The 23,600-nt window shown below is 40.1% G+C and overlaps 2 protein-coding genes across 7 annotated transcripts in view; one reads left to right on the top strand and one right to left on the bottom strand.

Moving 5' to 3' along the window:
- Positions 1-23,600, bottom strand: part of RTF2 (replication termination factor 2) — a 51,197-nt gene that overhangs the window by 8,301 nt on the left and 19,296 nt on the right. The window lies entirely within an intron of this gene.
- LOC119931322 (beta-1,3-galactosyl-O-glycosyl-glycoprotein beta-1,6-N-acetylglucosaminyltransferase 7-like) lies at positions 1,255-21,673 on the top strand. 5 transcript variants are annotated; one of them, XM_038749904.1, is made up of 6 exons: positions 1,255-1,340; positions 3,095-3,304; positions 11,551-11,651; positions 15,555-16,592; positions 18,503-18,598; positions 21,106-21,673. In XM_038749904.1, exons 4-6 carry the CDS (start codon positions 15,614-15,616, stop codon positions 21,330-21,332), a joined length of 1,302 nt encoding a protein of 433 aa, XP_038605832.1. In that variant the 5' UTR covers positions 1,255-1,340; positions 3,095-3,304; positions 11,551-11,651; positions 15,555-15,613; the 3' UTR covers positions 21,333-21,673. The 5 variants fall into 5 exon arrangements, with proteins under 5 accessions (XP_038605832.1, XP_038605833.1, XP_038605835.1 ...); XM_038749905.1 differs by lacking the exon at positions 11,551-11,651; XM_038749907.1 differs by lacking the exon at positions 11,551-11,651 and having other exon boundaries at positions 3,095-3,349.

Below are 23,600 nucleotides of genomic sequence, written 5' to 3'. Positions count from 1 at the left end.
TGATTTGCTTTTCCTGTAATAGAAACTAAGCCAGAGAGCAAAGTTGGCAGTATTTCCTTTTTTCCATTACACAAAATGCATGCAATTCTTATTTAATTATTTTTCCCTCTCACAGGAGAAAAAAGGCACCAACACCTCCTCCACTGCACTTGAAATAAACAAAACACAAGCTCCGTGGTTTAAATAGGAAAAGAAGAAAACATGTTCACGTGAAACTTTCTCTTACTTTTTATTCTCTAATGACTCACACCAATGATGTTCCCATTAAAATGGAGCAAAAAGAAAAGCAGAACTGTTTCTGTGACTTCCAGGCAAAGACTGCTCAACCTAAGGTGTGATGCTTTTATAATTTTGCCTTGTTTTAAAAACAGGAAATAATTAAGGTGACGGATGAGATAGACAGTTATTACCAGAACATAATAAGCATGGGTAGCAGCCGACATTGACATTTCACACCAAGCAAACAGCATTAACGATACACCGAATGCAACTTTCTCTGGTGGTGGAGGAGGGCTAAATAAGACATTCCCCACCAAAAGAAATGTGGGGATTTACTCAGTCCCTCCTGCTAAGCAGGCAATATGCTTTCAGCCTATCCTCAACAACCTCAACAAGCGTATCATATTCTTGAGTCAATCAGTCGTATTTATTGAGTGCTTACTGTGCACCGAGCACTCCGCTAAGCACTTGGGAGAGTTCAATACCACAGAGTTGATAGACACATTCCCAGGTAATTCCTCAACATCATGGGTAACATCACTGGCCGTTCAGAAATGCACCGCCTTCTTCTCCTTCCCCTACGAGAGGTGCCTTAAGATGCTATTTACCCTGCTGGCAGTCCTGCTCTGAACGCTGCTCTCTGAACACTCTTTTGAGAATTCAGACACCTGAATTCTGCCTGCTGATGGGTTAGACCGGGGGTTAAGGTTTCCGCCTGCAGTACCACCTAGAGAGGTTCGGGTAATGGATGTGTCCAGCATAAATTAAAAAATAGCTGGCTAACATGGGCAACAAAGACCTCAGTGATTACCGAGGCATTGCCTGCTGGGCTGTCACGCTGCAGTCACTTCCTTTGTAAATTGGTCCTGCACATAGCATCTCTTATAACCCCCGCCCCCCAGCAAAAACAACAACAACCGCGCCCGCCTACTCACTTGCACTACCTCCCCCATCTGCACTGGGGCCGGCAAAGGAGAAGGCCCGGTGGTACCAGGCAAACCGTTATCACTATAATCAATTCCTCGGCCCCATCTCAGGAATGAGACTCATCCATCATTCCTGACTGGGCACGACGTCAACATCATCGTCGCCGCCACCACCCAGCATGCTGATCGTTAACGGTAAGCCAGCGTAACAGAAATTAGTTTCGGAGATCCATCAATGGTACCATTTATCAAGTGCTTACACTGTGCCAAGCACTGTGTGCACTGTGTGCTGGGGAGAATACAGGGTAATTAGCACGTGCACCCTGGAAGAAAGGGGGCTCACAATTTAAAGGGAAGAGGGAGAAGGAGAACAAGAAGAGGCTAGTCAGAGCAAACAATCGAGAACTACAAATTAAATGCTCAATTCAACAATTCAGAAGCGAACAGGAGGGGAGAAAAATATAACAGTCCATTAAAGCTTGGTCCTCCCCCCTTTATTAAAAAATGGAATTTACTAAGCATTTACTATGTGCCAAGCACTGTTCTAAGCGCTGGGGTAGATAAAAGGTAACCAGGTTGTCCCACGTGGGGCTCACAGTCTTAATCCCCATTTAACAGCTGAGGGAACTGAGGCACAGGGAAGTGAAGTGACTTGCTCAGGGTCACACAGCAGACAAAAGGGGAGCCAGGATTAGAACCCAGGTCCTTCCGAACCCCAGGCCCGTGCTCGATCCGCCAGGCCATGCTGCTTCCTCTTTCTCCTCCGTCTTAAGTGGTGGGGCCCTCTATGAGCACCACCCCAACCACCCCACAGTTCTAAAAGAGGGAGGGAGCTGCCGGGGTTGGCAGGAACTCTCTGTGCATCTCCACTGGCTTGACAATTCTGGCCCATGTGATGTGCTGGGAGACTAGCTCTCTTACTGCCAGAAAGACCTTCCATATCGTAATTCTTCCTGGATCAAACTAGGTCTCCACCAAGAAGATGCGAATGTGTTCGTCCAAAAGGAAGATGCACAGCTCTCTCTCGTTTGTGTCCCCTACTGACTTCCTGAACTTCTGTGGTCAATGGAACACTGTATCAAAAATGCCAATTTCTCCCACGCTGTATAAGATGTGGCCCTAATTTGATGGGTATATAGATTTTTATTTCTGAGAGGTTGCCGCTCATGTACTTTCAAACAGTAACTGCAAGGTTGCCAAAAGCAAATATTAAAAAAAAACAAAACAAACCCACAAAAACAGAAAAAAATTAATTTATTTGAATACTGAATTTAGCAGCCTGACCAGGAACCAGGAAAAAGGAGAAATAGATTCTTTCTTTTAATGATTTAAGGCTTGCTTCCTCAGCTAACATGTTCTCTAAGAGACCTGGTTATGCTAAAGAGACCAAATTAAACTCCTAAATGACCAAAGAGCAGACAAGAGAGATTTAGAGCGATATTTTCAGCAGGGGGTAAGCTACTGAGGAAAACCAGACTACCTCAGTAGCATGTTTCAACACAGCTCTGTCAAGGGTAGAGATTTTTTATATAGATAAAAATCTATAAAGATTTTTAGATTTTATATAGATAAAAATCTATCTATATAGAGATAAAGAACATAACACAGGTTGTCAGCGTCACTGAAAAGAGGTGCTCAAGCACTTACATGAAATATGAAGTGTCTAGATTTTCCTCACTGTTCTTAAAACATTTGTTTAGTTTCATACCTAAAAGTCCAGATTTTAAAATGAACCAACATGGCACTGGATTCCAGCAAGGCTTAGTTAAGCTGGAGGAATCTTATCTGCCAATGCTCAGGATCCCGACAGAATGAGCTCTCAGCTCGTTACAGGAAGCAGCATCATGTAGTCGCTGCCAGGGCTCGTTCCAAAAGCTTACTCCATGAAAAACAGACGTGCGCTTGCGATCTGCTCAACTGATCCTTTTTCCTCGCTCTCTTCTTTACAGTCTTGTAGACAAGAGACCCACAGGCCAGAGTAAATGAGTATGAAATTCTCGAGGGACAAAAGGGCAACAAAACCTGCCAAGCGACTCTGTTCATGTGATTCAAGCTGGATCAGGTCTGCTGAAAGCGACGACATGGAGAGAGGTGGAAAACAAATCCGGCAATGAGACCTGCCGTGATTCTGCTGCAGGAGATCTGAGGGTTGCCTGGTAGTGAGTGTTTCTTTTACTACTACTACTACTACAAGATTCTAAATGGTATTTGTAAAATTTGCTATTCATTCTGAACGAAATGTCTTTTTTTGCTCCTTGCGTTGGTGTCACAGAACAACCTTATCAGTTAGATTTGAATTTCTATAACCTTGGGCATCTGTTTCCTTCCACAGTCTAGTTCTATTTCTATTAAAACCAATGCTACAAGATACAGGAAGATACAGGAGGTATTTTAAGGTACCAGATTACTCTTGCTTTTTAAAAAAAAAACCCCACAGCTATTCTTAAATCCAGAAGAGAAAGAAAACGATCCTTAAAGCTGTACCGCATGTATTCTGTGCTGGTACTGAGGCTCCAACAACATCCATGTGTCCTGTCAGTTCTTTCTAAATATGCTACTTCCCCACCACTCCCCCCCCCCCCCCGCCCCCCCCCGCCACCCCTTTTCATTCTCTAGAAATCTTTACTCAATGCGAAACATTTTATGGGATGGATTCATTTTTATAACAATGAATTTTAGCCCTAAGCTCTTTAACTGGAACCCCATTTTCCATTTATGTGGTAACGGGCAAGAATGTGTTGGACACTGTTTTCAGCCTTGGGCCTAGTTTAATCCCAGCTTTGAATTTTTCACTTCAGTAGAATAATTAGTCTTAGTGATGTAGCTTTCCTCCGGACGAAGGCACAGTAAACCAAGTTCCACCTGGGGCAGCCACACCATAAAGAGAGGAAGTATTTAAATACAGGCCTTGGATTGCTGTCCCACTGGGTTGGGGTTGAGCCAAGGTTATGTCAACCAATCACAGGCAAACATAGAATTATGGCGATGGAAAGATGAATAACTGTCCCCAGAAAGCACCACCCATAACTTTAAAATATAGGGGAGGGTAGAAAAGAAGCTTTGCAAAGAACATTAGTATTCATTTGTTGGATAGACTGTAAGCTCCTTGTAGACAGGGATAATGTCTATTAACTATTGTATTGTACTCTCCCAAGTGCCTGGTACAGTGCTCTGCACCACAATGTGTACTCAATAAACACCACTGATTGATTGTAAGTAATAAGCCTTTTGGTTCTTTCCAGAGAGCTTCCACATACTGGTTTCAAGCCTATTAAGGTTTTTTTTTTTAAAGAATAAAGCTACTCCGTAGGGGCATATATGGCTATTTAGGGAACCAGTGGGTTTAATTTTAGTTTGTAATCTATTTAAATATGTTTGTACATTCCCCAGCAAAGTGTTAGTATTAAAAAATGGCAGAACTGCACTGAGGAAGGGATGAGAAGACCAACTATGGAATGTTTACTTAAAATGTTCATTCTTTTTCATTTTGGTAGGAGGGTTAGAAAAAGCATAGGAACTTCATAGCTTTTAGTGGAAGGGGCTGGTTTATATAACATCTGACCAATCTGGTCTTAAACCAGAAAGAATGGGTATTACCTGGAATAGAGTAAAAGAAGGAGTCTGAATTAAATAGTTTAGATATTTTCCAATTCTCTTTTTCAAAGGATCTTGGTGCCTTTCCAAAAATGAAAGTCCGTACTGCACCAGCAAGTTGGGTAGCAATTCAAGGGTGAATCTTTTTCATCACTTGAGAACGTGGTTGGGTAGTTAAAATTTTACATACACACATTCACTGGCTTTCATTACTGTGTAGAGAATAAGAGACCGAACTAAAGACGAAATTCTACATGCAAAATTATCTAATGATAAGACAGGGAGGCCTATGCATCGGCAGCCTCAACCAGAATCCTTACATAATCAAATGCCTAACTTTTGAGATCTTCAGGTGGAAGTTATGTCCACAATAGAATGGTACTCCAAGTGTTCTATAGGCAAGAAATAAAAATGTTCAGTTCTGAGAAACGATTCATGCCCAAATTATATGAATTGATGAGGGCTTCAAGCTGACAAGGTGCACTGCTAGAGTTACTTTTATGAACACTGTTTTCATTACAATTACTGATCACTAGTCACATAGCAATTCATCGTATTTAGTGAGTGCTTACTGTGTGCACAGCACTGTACTAAGCGCTTGGGAGAATACAATGTAACAGAGTTGACAGACACATTCCCTGCCCACCATAAGCTTACTGTCTAGATATATTTTGGTGTAGTTAATTCAGCTTTGACTAGGTTAACCTATCCTCCACTCTTCATAAACCAATGCACCTGAATTTTCATTTGGCAAAACCCATGAAAATCAAACTGAATTGCACAGGGGTAGCTCACCACATATGAAAAAAATTTTTCTTGAATAAGTTGATCTTTGCTAGCAATTAAACAACAACAGGAATAAAACAAGTTTTAACAATAATGTTAGAGGTATTTCTATGTGGGGAGTAAAACACAGGGCTAAGCTTTAGGGAGAAAAGCAGGTAGAACCTCGTAAATTACCCACCCATGGGTGATGGGCGGGTAATTATCTACCAACTTTAACACTATAAATACAATCTTTACTTGTAAATCTTGGCTCTTCACACTCAGTAGTACTGAATGGGCAAAGTATGTTTGCCACACAGTACAGTGTTCTGCACATACTAAGTGTCCAATAAATACCACCAGGGTAGGGCCTGAGAAAGATCCAGGTTTAGGACACCTGCTCTAAGAGGGGTCAAGCAAAGATGGCCGTGTAAACACAAAAATTTACTGCTATTATTTAAAAATATATAGTATTTTCACTACAGAGATACAAAACTGAAGGTGCCAAAGGAAGGGGAATAGCCATGAGAAATGCTCCATTTCTGAAGCACGGGAACTATGACCTTCATTTCTGGCATTACTTCAACAAATGAAAATTTTAAAACCTGAACTTCAGATTAAGTGTCTTTTCAGACGCTCAAACTTAATATGTTAAACTGACCACAACAATAAAAAGATGAACGGCAACACATTTTTAGAGGCTATCACTTAAACACTACATACAACATTTTTGTCCTACAAAACATTTCAAACAATACCTTCCACTATTCTTATATAAGGAAATTGCTAGGATCCAAGCAGTTAAAATGCATGGGGAATTTTCCTATTATTCACTGAGGTCTGCTAGCCAGGAAGAGGTTAAAGCAGCAGTAAGACGACTTATAATCAACAGCCTTGGAGTCTCCACAGATCTCACTTACAAAGACTGTCTTTGCTGCCTTAAAAGGCTTGTGTCAGAACAATGATACAAAGCAATATCCGGAGGAGCTGCAGCTCTCAATATTACATTTTAGAGGGCATCAGTTTTTAAATTTTAAAGGCTTTACAAGAAGACAAAAGCTTCAACGGGCAACTAAGCACAGCCGACCTACCCCAACTAACAGAGAAAGGCATATGTTTAATATTTAACTAATTTAACGTAACTGGGTCCATGAAAGAGCTGGAATGAAGCACTTCGTCTGAGTGTTGCCTGAAGGACAATGGATTGCATATGGGACTTTTCTTCTTTCCATTATAAACTATTGAAAATAACTGATTCCCTAGGCTCGCCTATACAAGGTATGTTTATTTAGCTTGCAATTGGGCAAATTAAGCTTAAACACAAAAATATTATAATATAATTATTTAATTTTTAGAGCAAAGATCATCAACTATGAAGCAGCCTTTAACTCAGTGTTTTAAGAGAATGTTCCGGCATTTATCAGCACTGGTTTACTTCTTAATCAAAATTTGAGAAGATAAAATTGTAATTCATTCATTCAATCGTATTTATTGAGCACTTACTGTGAACAGAGCACTGTACTAAGCGCCTGGAAAGTACAATTCGGCAACAAATATATTGCATAACTTGTGAATTACACCCTCTTAATAGTGCTAACCTGTTCCTTTTTTAAATGTCATGCAGCAAAAAAAATTAAAGCATATAATTTATAACATCATTGAGAAATCAGAATACAACTGAAAGGGAGGAGGACACACTTTATAAGCAGGAAGATTTTAAAAAAAACCATCCAAATGAGAACTTTAGGGACACCTTGAAATTTTGCTTAAGTTATATCTTCCCTTCAGTTTGTGAGGTTTCTAATAGCATTAATGTATATTTTACAACAAAGCCAGCATACATGTGTTAAAGGTTTTAAAAAACTGAAATGTCGATTCATTTAAAATTGAACAGCATTGACTTTAATGATGCAGGAGGGTTTGCACCTGAAATACTGGCAGATTTCAAAACAGAGTTTGCATAATGATTAAATACAGGTGAGAAAATGCAGGAGATGGTTTTTACAAAATGCTGGAGGTTCCAAGGTTATTTCTTCCTTAACTAGATGTACCAAGTAGCAACAAGACCCAAATTTATTTTTTCAATGCAAATCAAGACTAATACCCAAGGAAAACAATTCTTAAAACAAGAGCTAGATTTTTGAAAAATGAATGATGAATGCAGCCGAATAGTTGTAAGTGGGGAAATGTGGTTCAAATATGGTGTCACTTTCAGCTTTTTAAATTCTCCAATTAAAAAAAACCCCTCTTATCCCCTTCATAACAGAAAAACCTTCTTGGTCCACCCGGGTCACATCCATGCACTTGATGAGCACCCCCTCAAATGATGAGGATAGATATCAATCTCAATTTAATAAATGTATCCGCTTGTCTCTTCGGTCTTTACTAAGAACGAGATACCGGACTACCTCATTGAGTTTAAGTAGGAATGTGAGAAATAACATAGGGACTCATGAATATTTGTTGGATGTTAATACCTCACTGTATTGCAAAACACCCGAATATGGCAACTGGCCTGTTGGTAAATGCAAAACAGAATGACATATGTCTGAATTAAATAAAGAAAAAATAAAGTAGAGTAAATATGGCAGAGGCAGATACACCCCAGGGAACCATGCCTTTTGAAAAATGGGAGGTGCTTTCTCCCAGTGGCACTGTCTGCCCAAAAGAGAAGCACAAGTGGTGTCACAGGAGGTAGTGGGATTTCACCATTTTCTGCTGGTGCTTTTACTACCTAAGCAGGTGCCCCAGGCTGGGAAGGGGATGGGATTGGACTGGGGTGGAGGGGAATGGAGGGGGGCAGTCCAGGACTGTAGCATCTGCCTGGGCTGGCGATCCTGTGCGCAGGGCAGGGGCCGGGGCCAGGGGAGCATTGTGAGCCCCCCGAGACCCGCACTGGTAAATCTGGGAACCCTAGGGAACAGCTCTGGGCAACCCACTTCTCAGCACCCTCCTCATAAATAACTGATCAATGCATGGATGGATAAACTGATGGGGAACAACAGAACAGGGCAATAGAACAGTTCTCTGGAATCTTATTCTATTTTATTCCAAGGGGGTTATGAACACGGGCATGTCCCGCTGAAGTCTAAATTTCAACAAGGGGTTTACTGGGCTTGACCCCCCCGCCCCCCCCCCACCGCTTTCAAATGCTAACATACAGGTTTTCTTTTTTCAACTTACATTGGGTTTTTGAAAAACAGCACATTAGATGATGGATTTTAGTCTATTAAGGGAAATCAAAAAATACCTGAATGGTAATTTTAGCAGTAACTGCCTCAAAGATAGGGATGATTGTGAAGATAGCCGCATTTCTTCCCGAAACCACTAAGTAACACAGTATGGTCTGTTTCTTCAATGAAGGTCACTAACTTTATTTTCTACTAAAAAAATACTGCTTGGTCACTTAAAAATAATTTTATAAATGACAAATTGTAAAACAGCATATGCAGGAGAGTTTGGTCTACATTTTAACAAAAAATTATTTGAAAGGAAGCTACATGTCATCTTCCATGGTCCCCAAAGTTGACAGACAGCCTTTATGTCAATGAGATCATCTTGGATTTATTTACCTTTCTAAAGAAAACAATTTTCTGTCCCCTTATATTAAGGAGAAAATTATTTTTATTAGCAGCTTTTAAAAAACACATTTATGTTAAAAGATGTTGAGGCAGTTGACATTAAAAACACACATGTACTAGTCTCTATTTTGCTTTTGTAAGTGCCGTTTTTATATATCTTAGAGGACATTTGGTAACTTGTTTGAAACATTTTCTTGAAAGGGGGGAAAAAACCTAGGTAGTGATGGGATTTAGAAATGCAAATTTACACATTCCTTCTAGAGGCCATCTTTCAGATGAAGTTTACTCAGTTCAAAGTTTATTTCCCAGACGGTCTAAAGCTCTTTTTAAAATGAGTACATGAAGCTATTTTATCTTATGCAGGGATTTTGCAAGACATTTCTCTTTGTAAAATTAGATCCATTATTCTACACTGTTCTTGTTAGAGTCTTACCTACCGTAACAAATACCACAAAGGTCTCACAACAAAAGAATATTTTTGGTCATTCCTAAAGAATTGATGTACAAAAACACAGTATTAAATAACAAGGAAGGCAGTATGGCTCCAGCAGCTCAGTCCTCTTCAATTTCCCTCAGTAGTCGTGCTACCGGGTACATAATGTCCATTATGCTCATCTATTTTTGGCTGTGACGTTCTGCTGGCAGCACACAGTGCTGCCAGAATTAGCCGCTCTAAATCTTGCTGGGAAAAATATTGTGGCTACTTTCTTAATGCAATGGCCTTTAGGCTTCCTGAGTTCCAACCCTGTGATATAAGCTTTAATGCCAGTGTTGAAAATTTAAACTAAACAAGGAAAAATAAAGAGCCCTTTAAAGTTTGCCAACACAAGCCATTCCTGCGTCTTCCAAGAGAAGCAGTGTGGCCTAATGGAAGCATGGAGTCAGAAGGAGCTGGGTTCTAATTCCGCTCTCCCACTTGTCTGCTGTGTGACCTTGGGCAAGTCACTTCACTTCTCTGGGCCTCAGTTCCCTCATCTGCAAATGGGGATGAAGACTGTGAGCCCCCCGTAGGACAACCTGATCACCTTGTATCTCCTCCAGCGCTTAGAACAGTGCTTGGCCCATAGTTAGCGCTTAACAAATACCAACATTATCATTATTATTAGCACCTTGTAACCTCCCCAGCGCTTAGAACAGTGCTTTGCACATAGTAAGCGCTTAATAAATGTTATCATGATGATAAGGACTGTGTCCAACCTGATTAGCCTGAACCTACCCCAGTACTTAGGACAGTACCTGGCAAGTAGTAAGCGCTTAAATCTCATTAAACACACACACACACTCTCTCTCTCTCCTCTCTCTCTCAAAAAAAAACGAAACACACCTAATGCATGCCAAATAATGCCTACTGGAGCATATCAAAATAGGCTTATTATATCCTGTATCTTTTAATGTTCACTGGTTTGGGACAGTTTTTTTTTTTACATCAGGAAAGAACAGGACAAGCATTTTATGGGATACTGAGACGCGCAGGATGGAAGCAGCATAATCTGATGGTTATTTTCTTAATTAGTGGTTTTCTATAGCTCCAGTTTAACCATAAATAATGTAAAGGAGGAAACAGAAATCTTTTCATTCGTCACTAGAGAAACAAAAAATGTCTGTCTCATATTTACCCTGGGCACGAGGCAGTATGGCTTGGGAGTCAGGAGAGTTGGGTCCTAGTTCCATCTCCACCACTTGCCTGCTTTGTGACTTTAGGCAAATCAATCACTTAACATCTCTCTGCCTCAGGTTGCTTGTCTGTAAAATGGAATAAAATTCCTCTCCTCTTCTCTAACTGAGCCTCGTTTGGGACAAGGGCCTGGTCCAATCTCATTTTTCTGTCTCTACCCTAGGATTTGCACAATAGTTGTCACAAAGTAAGCACTACATACCATTAGGTGCTTCTGAAAGAAAAGCACCAATTACCTCCAGGGTCGTGTGGTACTACTTAGTGAACTGCTGCATTACACAGTCTTTCAGGTTTCCAAGTAATCAAAACACCTAGAGTATTTTTGTAATATTTTACTTTCATACACTATAATACAATAAAAATAAAATACTTTATTTTTTCAATTAAAATTTACATGACTTTATGTGAAGAAAGCTAATACTAGAATGGCTTAGTGGAAAGAGCACGGGCTTGGGAGTCGGAGGACATGGGTTCTAATCTCAGCTCTGCCACCTGTCTGCTGTGTGACCTTGGGCAAGCCACTTAATTTCGCTGTGCCTCAGTTACCTCATCTGTAAAATGGGGATTACAACTGTGAGCCCCAGGTGGGACAATCTGATTATCCTGAATTTACCTCAGTGCTTAGAACAGTGCTTGGCACATAGTAAATGCTTAACAAATACCATAATCATCATCATTACTACCCTGAGCTGCAAAGTATTCTCGACCAGTTAAAAAAAAATCTGTAAGGCTATAAAATAACACCAACTACAAAATCAAAAAACCTACTGGAACTATTGTTTTCTCTCAGGACCCTCTGCTTAAGCCAGTGTTTAAAAAATAAAGAATCATCACCCTGGAATATTAGAAGATTTCCACACATCTGGATAGTCACATGATCTTTCGCCTAATGTAAGTTAAGAGTAGGTGAACAATTTTCCATTTTCCTATCAAGCATGATTTCTGGAAAGGGGCAAACTGCATTGACTGTAAATGAACAGTTTAACTCAAATAGTGAAATATTCAAATAAGTAATATTCACCATTTTATAGTAGTAACACTGCATAGATTCAGATATAAATGACCAAGTATCAGTAGATGTCTTAACACGGTGCCCTCAAATTATAATTTATACTATTTGTTTCATCTTTCACAGGCCTCTCTCCCGATCCTTCTTCTTCTCTGGCTAATCCTCCTCAGCCTCTTTCACTGGCTGCTGCTCCTTAGCTGTGGGTGTCCCTCAAGGCAAAGCCCTGGGCACTCTTCTGTTCTCAATCTACATTCACTCCCCTGGGGAACTCACCCACCCCTACAGTTACAACTACCATTTCCACACAGGTGGCTCCTCTCAATTTCTACCTCTCACCTGCCCTGACCTCTCTCGGCTGCAGTCTCCCATTTCTTCCTACCCTCCGATCATCTCGACAAGGATTTCCCACCTGCACCACAAGCTCAACGTGGCCAAAACCAAACAAACTCCTCATCATTCCTCCCAAATCCTCTGTTCCACCTAACCTTCCCATCACAATTGGCCCACCCCCACCCACCCATCTCTCAAGCCCCTAACCTGAAAATCATCCTGGACTCTTCTCTCTTTCATTAGATCATTTTATTAGGGTCAAATAACTGATGTACTATACTTCCTCAAGCGCTTCAAACAATTTGTATCTACATCAATGATTAGAATAGTGCTTGACACAGAGTAATTGCTTAACAGGTACTGTTCCTTTCACGCTAACCTACATACTGTGCCCTCTCCCACTCCAGAGAGAGGCAGTGTGATCTAGTGGAAAGAGCACAGGCCTGGGAGCCAGAGGACCTTGGTTCTAATCCTGACTATGTCAGTTGCCTGCTTTGTGACCTTTGGGCGAGTCACTTCTTTGTGCCTCAGGTTCCTCATCTGTAAAATGAAGATTTGAAACCCATTCTCCTTCCTACTTAGGCTGTGCTTCCCAGGGGGGCCAAAGACTATGACCGACCTGATTATCCTGTACCTATACCAAGTCATGGCACACAGTAACCACTTAACAACTACCACAATTTTTATCATGTGTTTCGTTCTCCACACACATTCTCTCTCTGTCTCTCTCTTTCTCTCCATTAAGCATGACTTAGTGGATCCGTTGTTAGGTAGAGACCATCTCTATATGTTGCCAACTTGTACTTCCCAAGCGCTTAGTACAGTGCTCTGCACACAGTAAGCACTCAATAAATACGATTGAATGAATGAGTAAAACGTGGGCCTGGGAGTCAGAAGGACTTGAGTTCCAATCCCAGCTCCGCCACTTGTCTGCTGTGTGACCGTGGGCAAGTCATTTCCTGTCTCTGTGACTCAGTTACTTCTTCTGTCAAATGGGGATTAAGAGTGTGGGCTCACGTGGGACAGGGGCTGTGTCCAACCTGATTTGCTTGCATCGATCCCAGTGCTTGGTAAAGTGTCTGCCACATAGCGAGCACTTAAAAAATATCACTTAAAAATATATATCTAGTGGTGGTATATATATATAGATATATATATATATAGATATACAGATATAGATAGATAGATAGATATAGATAGATAGGTATCTATAGATATAGACAGATGTATCTGTCTATTTTTAGACTGTGAGCCCACTGTTGGGTAGGGACTGTCTCTATATGTTGCCAATTTGTACTTCCCAAGCGCTTAGTACAGTGCTCTGCACATAGTAAGCGCTCAATAAATACGATTGATGATGATGATGTATCTCCCCCTAACTGGGAACTCCTTCCCCTTCATATCCAACAGACCATAGCTCTCCCCATCTTCAAAGCCCTTCTGAAATTTCATCTCCTCCCAGATATCTCCCAGCTGCTGTTTCAGCCCTTCTGAGGGACCTACTCACAGACTCACAACCTCTGGACAATTTATGGATACATCTAATATACTCTATTACTTCTTCCAATCTGTAATTAAACCATCTGTCTACCCTTGAGGACAGGGGCCATGCCTACTAAATCTAATGTATTCTTCCAAGTGTTTACTACAGTGCTTTGCACATAGTTTGTACTGCGTGAAGACCTCCAAGAAAGCAGCCAGAGGAAAAAAGGTAGGAACTTGTAGGAAGGGAGACAGTTGGGACTGAATGAATAGGATTACTATTATTATTATTATTCATAATAGAATAATCATTCTATTATATTCTATATATAAATAATATATAATAGATATATATCTATTATATATTATATATAATATATATAATTTTATCTATTATATAATAGAATATAATATTATTCTATTATATATTATATAATATCTATTATAGAGCCCGGGCTTTGGAGTCAGAGGTCATGGGTTCATATCCCAGCTCCGCCACTTGTCAGCTGTGTGACTTTGGGCAAGTCACTTCACTTCTCTGGGCCTCAGTTCCCTCATCTGTAAAATGGGGATGAAGACTGTGAGCCCCACGTGGGACAACCTGATCACCTTGTAACCTCTCCAGCGCTTAGAACAGTGCTTGGCACATAGTAAGCGCTTAATAAATACCATCATTATTATTCATATTTACTGAGCACTTACTGTGTGCAAAGCACTGTACTAAGTGCTTGGGAGAATACAGTACAACATCAAACATGTTCCCTGCCCACAACAAGCTCAAAGTCTAGAGGGTTATCAGGTAGAATAGTTACAGGGCTGGTTTCAGCAGTTTGCAGGTGAGCTAAGATTAGAAAATGGGCTTCTCCTGATTCTCCCAATTGGGGCTTGACACCTCATAATCATGTGGTCCTAGTGTCACCTGCCTTCCAATCCACATCTTTAGGCTGATTGCCATTTTTTGGTTTCAACTTTAAAGGCCCTGGTTAAGTGGGAGCATTCAGGAAGTCACTGGGTTTGGGAGAAAAGGTGGTGGTCACAATGGTAGGGAGAGGGAAGAATGTGGGGAGGAAAGTGGAAAGGAGGGAGGGTGGCTAGGTGAAGGAGGAGGTATACTTAGAAATCTGGAAAAGGAGAGGGGAGTGAGAAAAAAAAACAGAGAAAAAAATGTATGAAGCTAAAAAAAGGGTAAAGTCATTGAACTGGGTAGAGTGTGGACTGATTTAATTCAAGGCAAATATTTTGGAACTGGAAGGGAAGAGAAGATAGTACTTCCCTGCCATTACTTATATCTTGGATGGAGAACGATTGAAAACCTATCAACTTTTAATTTCCATGGATTTTAAAAATGATATTTGTTAAGCACTTACTATGTGCCAGGCACGATACTAAGCGCAGGGGTAGGTACAAGCTAATCAGGTTGGACACAGTCCATGTCCCACATGGGGCTCACAGTCTTAATCCCCATTTTACAGATGAGGTAACTGTGGCACAGAAACGTGAAGTGCCCAAGGTCACAGAGCAGACAAGTGGCGGAGCTGGGATTAAACCCAGGTCTTTCTGAGTCCCAGGCCCATGCTCTATCCATTAGGCCATGTGACAGCAAAATTTCCCAGCCTCTTTACCTCAGAGTTCTGGGTGACCCAATCTTTGAGCACATGTGGAATTCTGGTTAACTCAGTGGGTGATTTTCCAGATGGAAATACCCCTTGTTTCTCCCTTGTCACTTCACAGTTCATCTGTACCTTTACCTTTGAGTAGTGCTGAGCAAGGCTAGTAAGGTGAAATTTAAATGGGTGGTTTGCTAACTGTTGTCATGGCTAGTAAAAAGACTGATGAAAGGTGCGGAGGAGGGGGTCTGAAACTATGTTTCGCTGAGGTTTTTTGACTCTATGCAGTCTTGCCTCTTTCACTAGCACTATCTGCCCTGCCAAATCCTACAACTAAATGTTAAACTGCCTTTCTCATTCCTTTAGGAACCTTAAGGAAATGTCACTCGAATTATGTTGAAAAGAAAACTCCTGGAGAACAAAAAATGAACCAGCTGGATGCAACCAAGTCAGGATTTTTAGTGTGCATTGGGATTTGCATTTGCATTTTCACTTTCCTTTACACCAGAAATACAATTCCAAAGGAACCGGATGAAGACCAACCCTACCCAAAGTCTGCCGAATGTGGCTTTTATCCGGATGAACTGTGCTCGGCCCTCTTTGAGGGGAAAGGCGCTGCCCCTCAAATTGGACAGTTTTGTCAACAGAGTATTCACCAATCTGAAATACCTGCTTGTTTACAGTCCCGGGGGAACTGTTCCAGGATTTTTCAGGGACTACATTTCATAACAAGACCCTTGTCGGCAGAGGAAGGCAACTTCTCCTTGGCCTACATCATAACTATTCATAAGGAGTTAACAATGTTCTTGAAGCTGCTCAGAGCTATTTATGTGCCTCAAAATGTTTACTGCATACACATTGATGAAAAATCCCCCAAGGATTACAAAGCTGCTGTGCAGACTTTGGTTAACTGTTTTGAAAATGTTTTTATTTCATCCAAAAGGGAGAGTGTGGTTTATGCTGGATTTTCAAGACTCCAGGCAGATATTAACTGCATGACAGATCTAGTACATTCCAAAATTCAGTGGAACTACGTGATTAATCTTTGTGGCCAGGATTATCCCATCAAAACAAACAGAGAAATCATACAATACATCAAAAGCAAATGGAATGGTAAAAATATGACTCCTGGAATAATTCAACCAGCTCACATGAAACACAGGACACATCTTAGTTACAAAGAATATGTCCACAAAGGAACCGCCTATGTTTATCCAACTAAAAAAGTCAAAGAAGAACCACCTCATAATTTAACTTTATATTTTGGGAGTGCTTACTATATTCTCACGAAAAAGTTTGTGGAATTCACACTTACAGATACTCGTGCGAAGGATTTGCTTGAATGGTCGAAAGATACATATAGTCCAGATGAACATTATTGGGTCACTCTGAACCGGTTAAGAGGTAAGATTAACGTTGCACTGTACTTGTTTTAGGAGATATAGTTCTAAGAAGGAATAGTAAAGGCTTTTTCTAAAGACCTTTTCAAAGTCGACCTAAAAAGTCTTCCCACTGCCACTGTGGAAGGCCATCTAGATGGCTTTTCCTGTCACCTCAAATGTATCAATGCTCACTGCACATTTCTATCACAGCAAAATAGCAAACCGATGGAATTTGAGCATTTACTGTGTTTAGATCACTCTACTAAAGCTCTTGGGAAAATACAATGTAACAGTCTTGGTAGGCACAATCCCTGCCTAGTCAAAAGGGACAACTCCCATTTCACTGTCAGGAATCTTAGTAAGAGCCATGTTCAAAAGATTAGCACAGCTGACCTATTCCCTTCCCAACAAACCAGGAAATTCCTGATTATGAAGCTGGGTCTCTCCAAGGGACAATGGTACCAACTATAAAAGTGGGAACTGAGTCTGCATTTCATCTACCTTCTTTTTAGGTATGTTTACAGTTTAAAGGCCTCTAGTTTTTAAAGACTACAATTTTTTTCTTCCAAATAGTAAACCAGAGCAAATTAATCTATTCTTGTTTACATGTCTTACCCTACTCTATAGTTTCTCAGGTTTAACAAAAAAAAGAAAAAAAGCCTCGCTAGAAAGACACAGACTGAAAATTAAAAGTGAGATTATATGATTAACTTGTTTTGAGGCACTGGACCTCAAACCTGCTATTTTGGCACATTTGAAAATGGGTGTAACAACTGTAACCTTGTTACTAGCTGGTGGTTTTTTTAAAATAAAAGTGTTTTTAGACTTCAGCATTAAACCAGTGTAGCTCAGTGGAAAGAGCGAGGGCTTGGGAGTCAGAGGTCATGGGTTCATATCCCGGCTCTGCCACTTGTCAGTTGTGTGACCTTGGGCAAGTCACTTAACTTCTCTGTGCCTCAATTACCTCATCTGTAAAATGGGGATTAAGACTGTGAGCCCCAAGTGGGACAACCTGATCACCTTGTAGCCCCCCCAGCGCTTAGAACAGTGCTTTGCACATAGTAAGTGCTTAACAAATACCACCATTATTATTACTATTATTATTATTATTAAACCAGAAATGAAATATGAGCACAAAGCTAGGAATTCACGTGCTATTCTGAGTGAATAATCACTTGCTTTTTGTCCTTGGGGACATCTTAACATCACTTTGCACTGATCTTTCTTTCCTAAAATGGAGGGAATCTTCTTTTGTCTGGTAATCAGCTGAATATCTTTAAAGCACTTGGAAGAAAAAAAGAATGAAGATATTTATGAAAGAGTTCCAGCAAAAATCTGCTGATAAAATGCAGTTGGGAATAACACTCAAATTTACTGTACCCATCGAGGTTATTCTGGTTTTAAGCAAATATTATGGTAGAACTTTAATCAGTGCACTATTTTGAAGACCCCCATAACCCCTCACACTATATACAGCTTTTTCAAGATGTTTTAAAAAAGGATTCAAGGCTTTGTCCTCTTCTGAGCATTGCAGAGTATAAGGACAAAAAAAATCAGTTTCCTTCTAAATCTTATATATAGGGAGTGAAAAGACAGGCCAGAAGAGATGCTATATACCAATGAAAAGCTGCATTTTAAAGTCTTGGCCCCCTTCCCTGCCAACAAATCCCAGTTATGTTTATGGGTTACTAACAAACACTGCTATATTAGGCTTCACAAAAACCATCAATCAAACGTGACTAGATGGATACCACTGCTTCCAAGCTTCAGCACAAATTAAATCAACATTGTCAAGTTCAAATATCTCACTAAAGATTGCTTTAAAATCCCAATGTTTCATTTAGAAAATGTATAAGAAAGACTTTACAATTAAAAAGGCAAAGCATTTTCTCTTTGGTGTTTTACTGAGTTTGTTTTCTTTTGTTTCCTTAGATGCTCCTGGTGCAACACCAAATGCTGAGTGGGAAGGAAATATTCGAGCTATTAAATGGAAAGATCAGGAAGGAGTTGTTCATAATGGCTGTAAAGGTAACAAATTAACTGCCCGAACAGATTATTTGAAATTTCATTTATGAAACCATAGCTTTCAATTTTAGGATTGACGGAATAACCTAGAACGCAGAGTAGATTAGCTGTGAACTTCTGAACTGTCAACTTCCTGACTTTCTATTTAAATCTACATAGTTCAATTAAAAAGTTACAGCTCAAGGTTTTGACTCCTTCAATCATTCCCAGTTCTAATTCAGAGAAATAGCAATGCCTTATTTCTAAACTACGCCATTAAAATAGTTGGTTACTAAAGTCATTTATTTTTATAACTTTTTTTTTTCTATGAAATGAACTTTCCCCCAGCATGATCCGCCACAGAAGGTATTCTTGAGCAGGGGGAAAAAGCAAAAAAACCCTATTTACCTGACAGATTGAAAATGCTCAAAGTGAGCTCCATGTAAAAATCAGCAGCTGCCAAGCAATTCATAAGAATGTCTAGCTGAGACTGTGGCTTTTTATAGTTTGAAAAGTTACTTTAGGGCTTCCTGGAAAACATCACACAATACTGTATGACTGTATGTAGGCGACATTACTGACAAAGTGACTGAACCTTCCATCTATGTCTTAACTGAACTAAATCGAGAGACAAGATATGGATACAGGATGGTGCAAACTTAATGGAACCCAAATACCGACATACAAATAATGATTTTGAGAGCCTAAGTACACCTCTGACCAAAACCTTTACTGTAAACAGTTTGGATATTTTTAAAAGTGAGCCATTTTGTGTTATATGCAGTTGTGTGACTGTAAAAACAAATTTCCATTAAATAACTTGTTTGGGTAGCAAAATCTGAAATCGATCATTGGTACTTGAGCACTTACTGTGTGCAGAGCACTACATTAACTGCTTGGGAAAGTACAATATAATACAGTTGATAGACAAGATCCCTGCCCACAAAGAGCTCTACCGGGGGGGGGGGGGGGGGGGGGGGAACAGACATTAAAATAAATTACATGGAGGGGAAATGGTGGTTTGTAAGAATACCTTCATAAGTGTCTCCCCCTTTTAGACTGTGAGCCCACTGTTGGGTAGGGACTGTCTCTATATGTTGCCAATTTGTACTTCCCAAGCACTTAGTACAGTGCTCTGCACATAGTAAGCGCTCAATAAATACGATTGATGATGATGATGAAGTGCTGTGAGGCTGGGATGAGTATCAAAGTACTTAAAGGGAACAGAGCCAAGTTCAGAGGTGATGCAGAGGGGAAGGCAGGTAGTGGAAATGAAAGCTTAGTCTAGAGAGGGCCTCTTGGGGAAGATGTGAGTTTAGGAGGAAAGACTCTGAATGGTCGGGGGGAGAGTGGTGGTCCCTGGATATGAAGGGGAAGGGAGTTCCAGCTTCATGGGACACCTGGGCAAGGGGTTGGCAGTGGGCTAGACCCGACTGAAGTACAGAAAGCAGACTGCCATTACAGGAGTGAAGTGTGCTGACTGGGCTGTTGTAGATCAGCTACGTAAAGTAGGAGGGAGGGAGCTGAAAGCTTTGATTTGGATTTTCTAAACTGGAATACGAATTCAAAGTTGAAAATTTCCCATTGAACCTATAATAAATAACTTGGTTTAGAGCCTAGATGAATAAGTTATTTATATTATGCAAGTTGGCAAGCAGTGGAAGCCAAACAGGCTCACAATGGCAGACCAATGAACTAAGCTCGTTGTGGGCAGGGAATGTGTCTGCTTGTTATTCTGTACTCCCCCAAGTGCTTAGAACAGTAATGTTCAATACATACGACTGAATGGACAAAAATTCCCCTCACATAATGTGGCAGAATTGGGTATGAAATCAATCTATTGTATTTAATTTCATTTAGAAACTATTATGCTATTAAAATAAAGATCTGACTTGGCACAATGGTAACACCCCCCAATAAGACTCTCAAATACCACCTTTTCATTTGTTCTTTTTATTAAATAGATTATAAAAGTGTGAGAGAATCCAATCAAATATATTGATCAGAGACTCTCCACCCCTCCCCAGCTGCTGTGCTGTCAGCTGCCCCAAGGAATGCTGCATATTTCCCCAGGGCATCTTTTAAACTTAATTCAACTCAAAACAACAGCCAAAGGCAGTATTAGAAATAGTAACGCTGATATTTACTGAATGCCTGGTGGGTGTAATACCTGGGGTGCAAAGGCATTAAAACTCAATTAGCCATTTTCAAGCATAATATTAAAACATCTATTAGAGTTACCAGAAATAGATTCACTTCAACCCTTTCTGTTTATCTGGAGTGGGATTTTGGACACGCTAAAAAACAATGACAGAAAGCATCCCATGGAAATAAACTGATTATTTCAGAATAGGAGAAAGCTCCAAACAGTGGTTAAAGATATTTTTGAGAGGAGGGACCAGAACTCTTTCTATCACTTACTTTTCTTGTATATGCCCAAGCACTTTAGTATAATGCTCTGCCTACCAAAGCATTTAAATTCCAGTCAGTGTACTAGAAGATTTAATATGCTTTTTCATCTGTCTTTGCAGGCCATTACGTACGAGATATTTGTGTGTATGGACTGGGGGATTTACAGTGGATCATTGAATCACCTCATCTATTTGCCAACAAGTTTGAGCCCAGAAGATATCCGCTTGTGATGGAGTGCTTAGAGAGGAGGCTCAGACTTAAAGTGCTTCAGCAAGCAGAGATCCCTTCAGAATCACATTGGCAATTTCAGGAGAACAGCTACTTTAATATGAAAATAAACATCTGAGTTGCCAGTTCCCAATATCAATGTCAAAAGAATAAAGAGAGAAACCATATGGCTTGAGTTCAAGGCAGTCATCTCCTCTTTTTACCATATGGCTCCCATGACTATGAAATAAGCAGCCAGTAAAAAATAAACTTAGGGAATTAAAACTTTAATTATCTTAAATTTTTATGTACCAAAAAATTGTAGGGACAGCGTTACTTTGATATAAACTGGATCTCAAATAAATTCTGGAGGAACAATGAAACATGCAGTGGTGCAAGGAACAGAAGATTAATCTTCGAGGGAGGAAATTAAATTCTTATTACCAGGTGTTGTGTATGGATGAAAACCAGAAAGCCCGATCAGCTCCTTAATAATAATAATAATGATGGTATTTATTAAGCGCTTACTATGTGCAAAGCACTGATTTGCATCCCCCCCACAAAAACAAAAAAACAAACATCCCGGACTCTAGGCCTACAACAAAAGACTTTCCAAGCAAGGGGGAGGTAGAATTAAAAATATTAAATATTAATTTTAAATTTTGCACAATAGCATACATGTGCTCCTAATAAAGCAACAAGGCAGTCCTCTAGACTGTGAGCCCGTTGTTGGGTAGGGACCGTCTCTGTATGTTACCAACTTGTACTTCCCAAGTGCTTAGTACAGTGCTCTGCACACAGTAAGCGCTCAATAAATATGATTGAATGAATGAATATGTTGAATTGCAATATGACTAGGTTAAGATATCTTATGGAAAGATTTATTATAAATCTCAGACCCCAGCAAGCCCCAACCCTAACACTAACACAAACCCTAACACTCCCTCAAGAGACAATTGGAAGCTAACTAGGGAAAGGAGAGATCCACCAAAAGCAAGTGAAATCTTCAATTTGCTTCAGAAACATCCATTCTTTAGTTCGGCCTCTTCCTATCAATCATATTTATTGAGTGTTTACTATGTGCACAGCACTGTACTAAGTGCTTATCCCAAGTCATTTTATAAAGACCCTGAAAAATTCAGGGTGCACTGCTTTCAGATCTCAAAACTTTAAATGCAGTCATGCAAGCTTAATGCTATACAGCAGTCTCAATCACTTAAAATCATCACTGTTGGCTACAGAGTGGGCTCCTAGTGTTCCCCTTTGGGGTGGCGGTATAATCCCAGGAAATAAGAGCAAATCAATATTATACCTCCAAATCTGGGGAGAAAGAGGTTTAGGGCATCACACCAAGGGATCACTCTTCCTTGACCGAGTGGCTTCCCCATCTCAATTGAAAAACAGCATTTTAAGACTCCTCTTTAATGGAATCTGATCAGTGGTTTGTCACCCGTTTTAAATTCTGGATGCCTGACGTACTGTTCTGGTCTCACCAGGTTCCTGTTTTATTTAGAAGAGCTCTGCAGGACAGTAGTACTAGGGTTTTGCAGGTTGAGTATGCAGATGAGGTGACGAATTCAGAAAGTTTGGAGTTCCAACCTTATAAAGCTAAAAGCTGTTTATGGATTCTTTAATTAGGCAGCACAAAAGGGTTGGGGATGGGGGGTGGGTGGGTATTTACTGAGTGCCTACTGAGTATACAGCACTGAACTAAGCGCTTGGGAAAGTACAATACAACAGGGTTGGTAGACACATTCCCTGTCTGCAAGGGGCTCACAGTCTAGAGGGTTATGTCAGTGCCACGATGTTTATACTTTATTGTTCCTTTCCATACTGCAGTTCATGATCGGAAATGTTAACACAATCTACGTAAGTCTCAGGCCACATACGGCTCTCACTTTCATGATAAAACTAGGAGAAAAAAAATTAAGAGCCAAGTATGTGATCCAGAACATAACCCCTTAAAAAGACAGCACCATTTCTTATTTGGCAAACTTGTACTTATTCCAATTTGTCTTTCATTATTTTGCTGAGGTAAAAAACACCCCGGAGAATACAATTATTTTCCCTTTCAATGTAAACAAATTGCTACCTAACAGAAAGCCTAGCAACCGGATCTCTTAGGACCACATTTACTAAACTATTGCTCATCCTATGTACTTTCAAAAATGGAACTAGAATCACTGCCATTTAAATCTTGTTCAAACCCTACCAGCTGCAGAACAGTTTTTGAAACAACATGCAGCTAAAAGAGAGGTCAAAAGATACAGTGAGATTCAAAAGTTGGCAGTGCTAGTTCGGGATTTTTTTATATCTAAAAATAAGTTACGTGCCTAGAAGAATCGAAATGATATGAAATCTCTTTGCAATGAAGATAAAGCCTATACAGCTAAAAGGTGATGGCGAC

Source organism: Tachyglossus aculeatus, chromosome 8 (assembly GCF_015852505.1).
Source record: "Tachyglossus aculeatus isolate mTacAcu1 chromosome 8, mTacAcu1.pri, whole genome shotgun sequence".
NCBI lineage: Eukaryota > Metazoa > Chordata > Mammalia > Monotremata > Tachyglossidae > Tachyglossus > Tachyglossus aculeatus.
This window is presented reverse-complemented; position numbering and strand designations above follow the sequence as displayed.

What these genes read in the sequence shown, in the direction of transcription:
- LOC119931322 (XM_038749905.1), top strand. Translation starts at nt 15,614, where the DNA reads ATGAACCAGCTGGATGCAACCAAGTCAGGATTTTTAGTGTGCATTGGG. An exon ending in CACTCTGAACCGGTTAAGAG is followed by an intron (nt 16,593 to 18,502) that starts GTAAGATTAACG and finishes TTGTTTCCTTAG; the next exon opens with ATGCTCCTGGTGCAACACCA. An exon ending in TGTTCATAATGGCTGTAAAG is followed by an intron (nt 18,599 to 21,105) that starts GTAACAAATTAA and finishes CTGTCTTTGCAG; the next exon opens with GCCATTACGTACGAGATATT.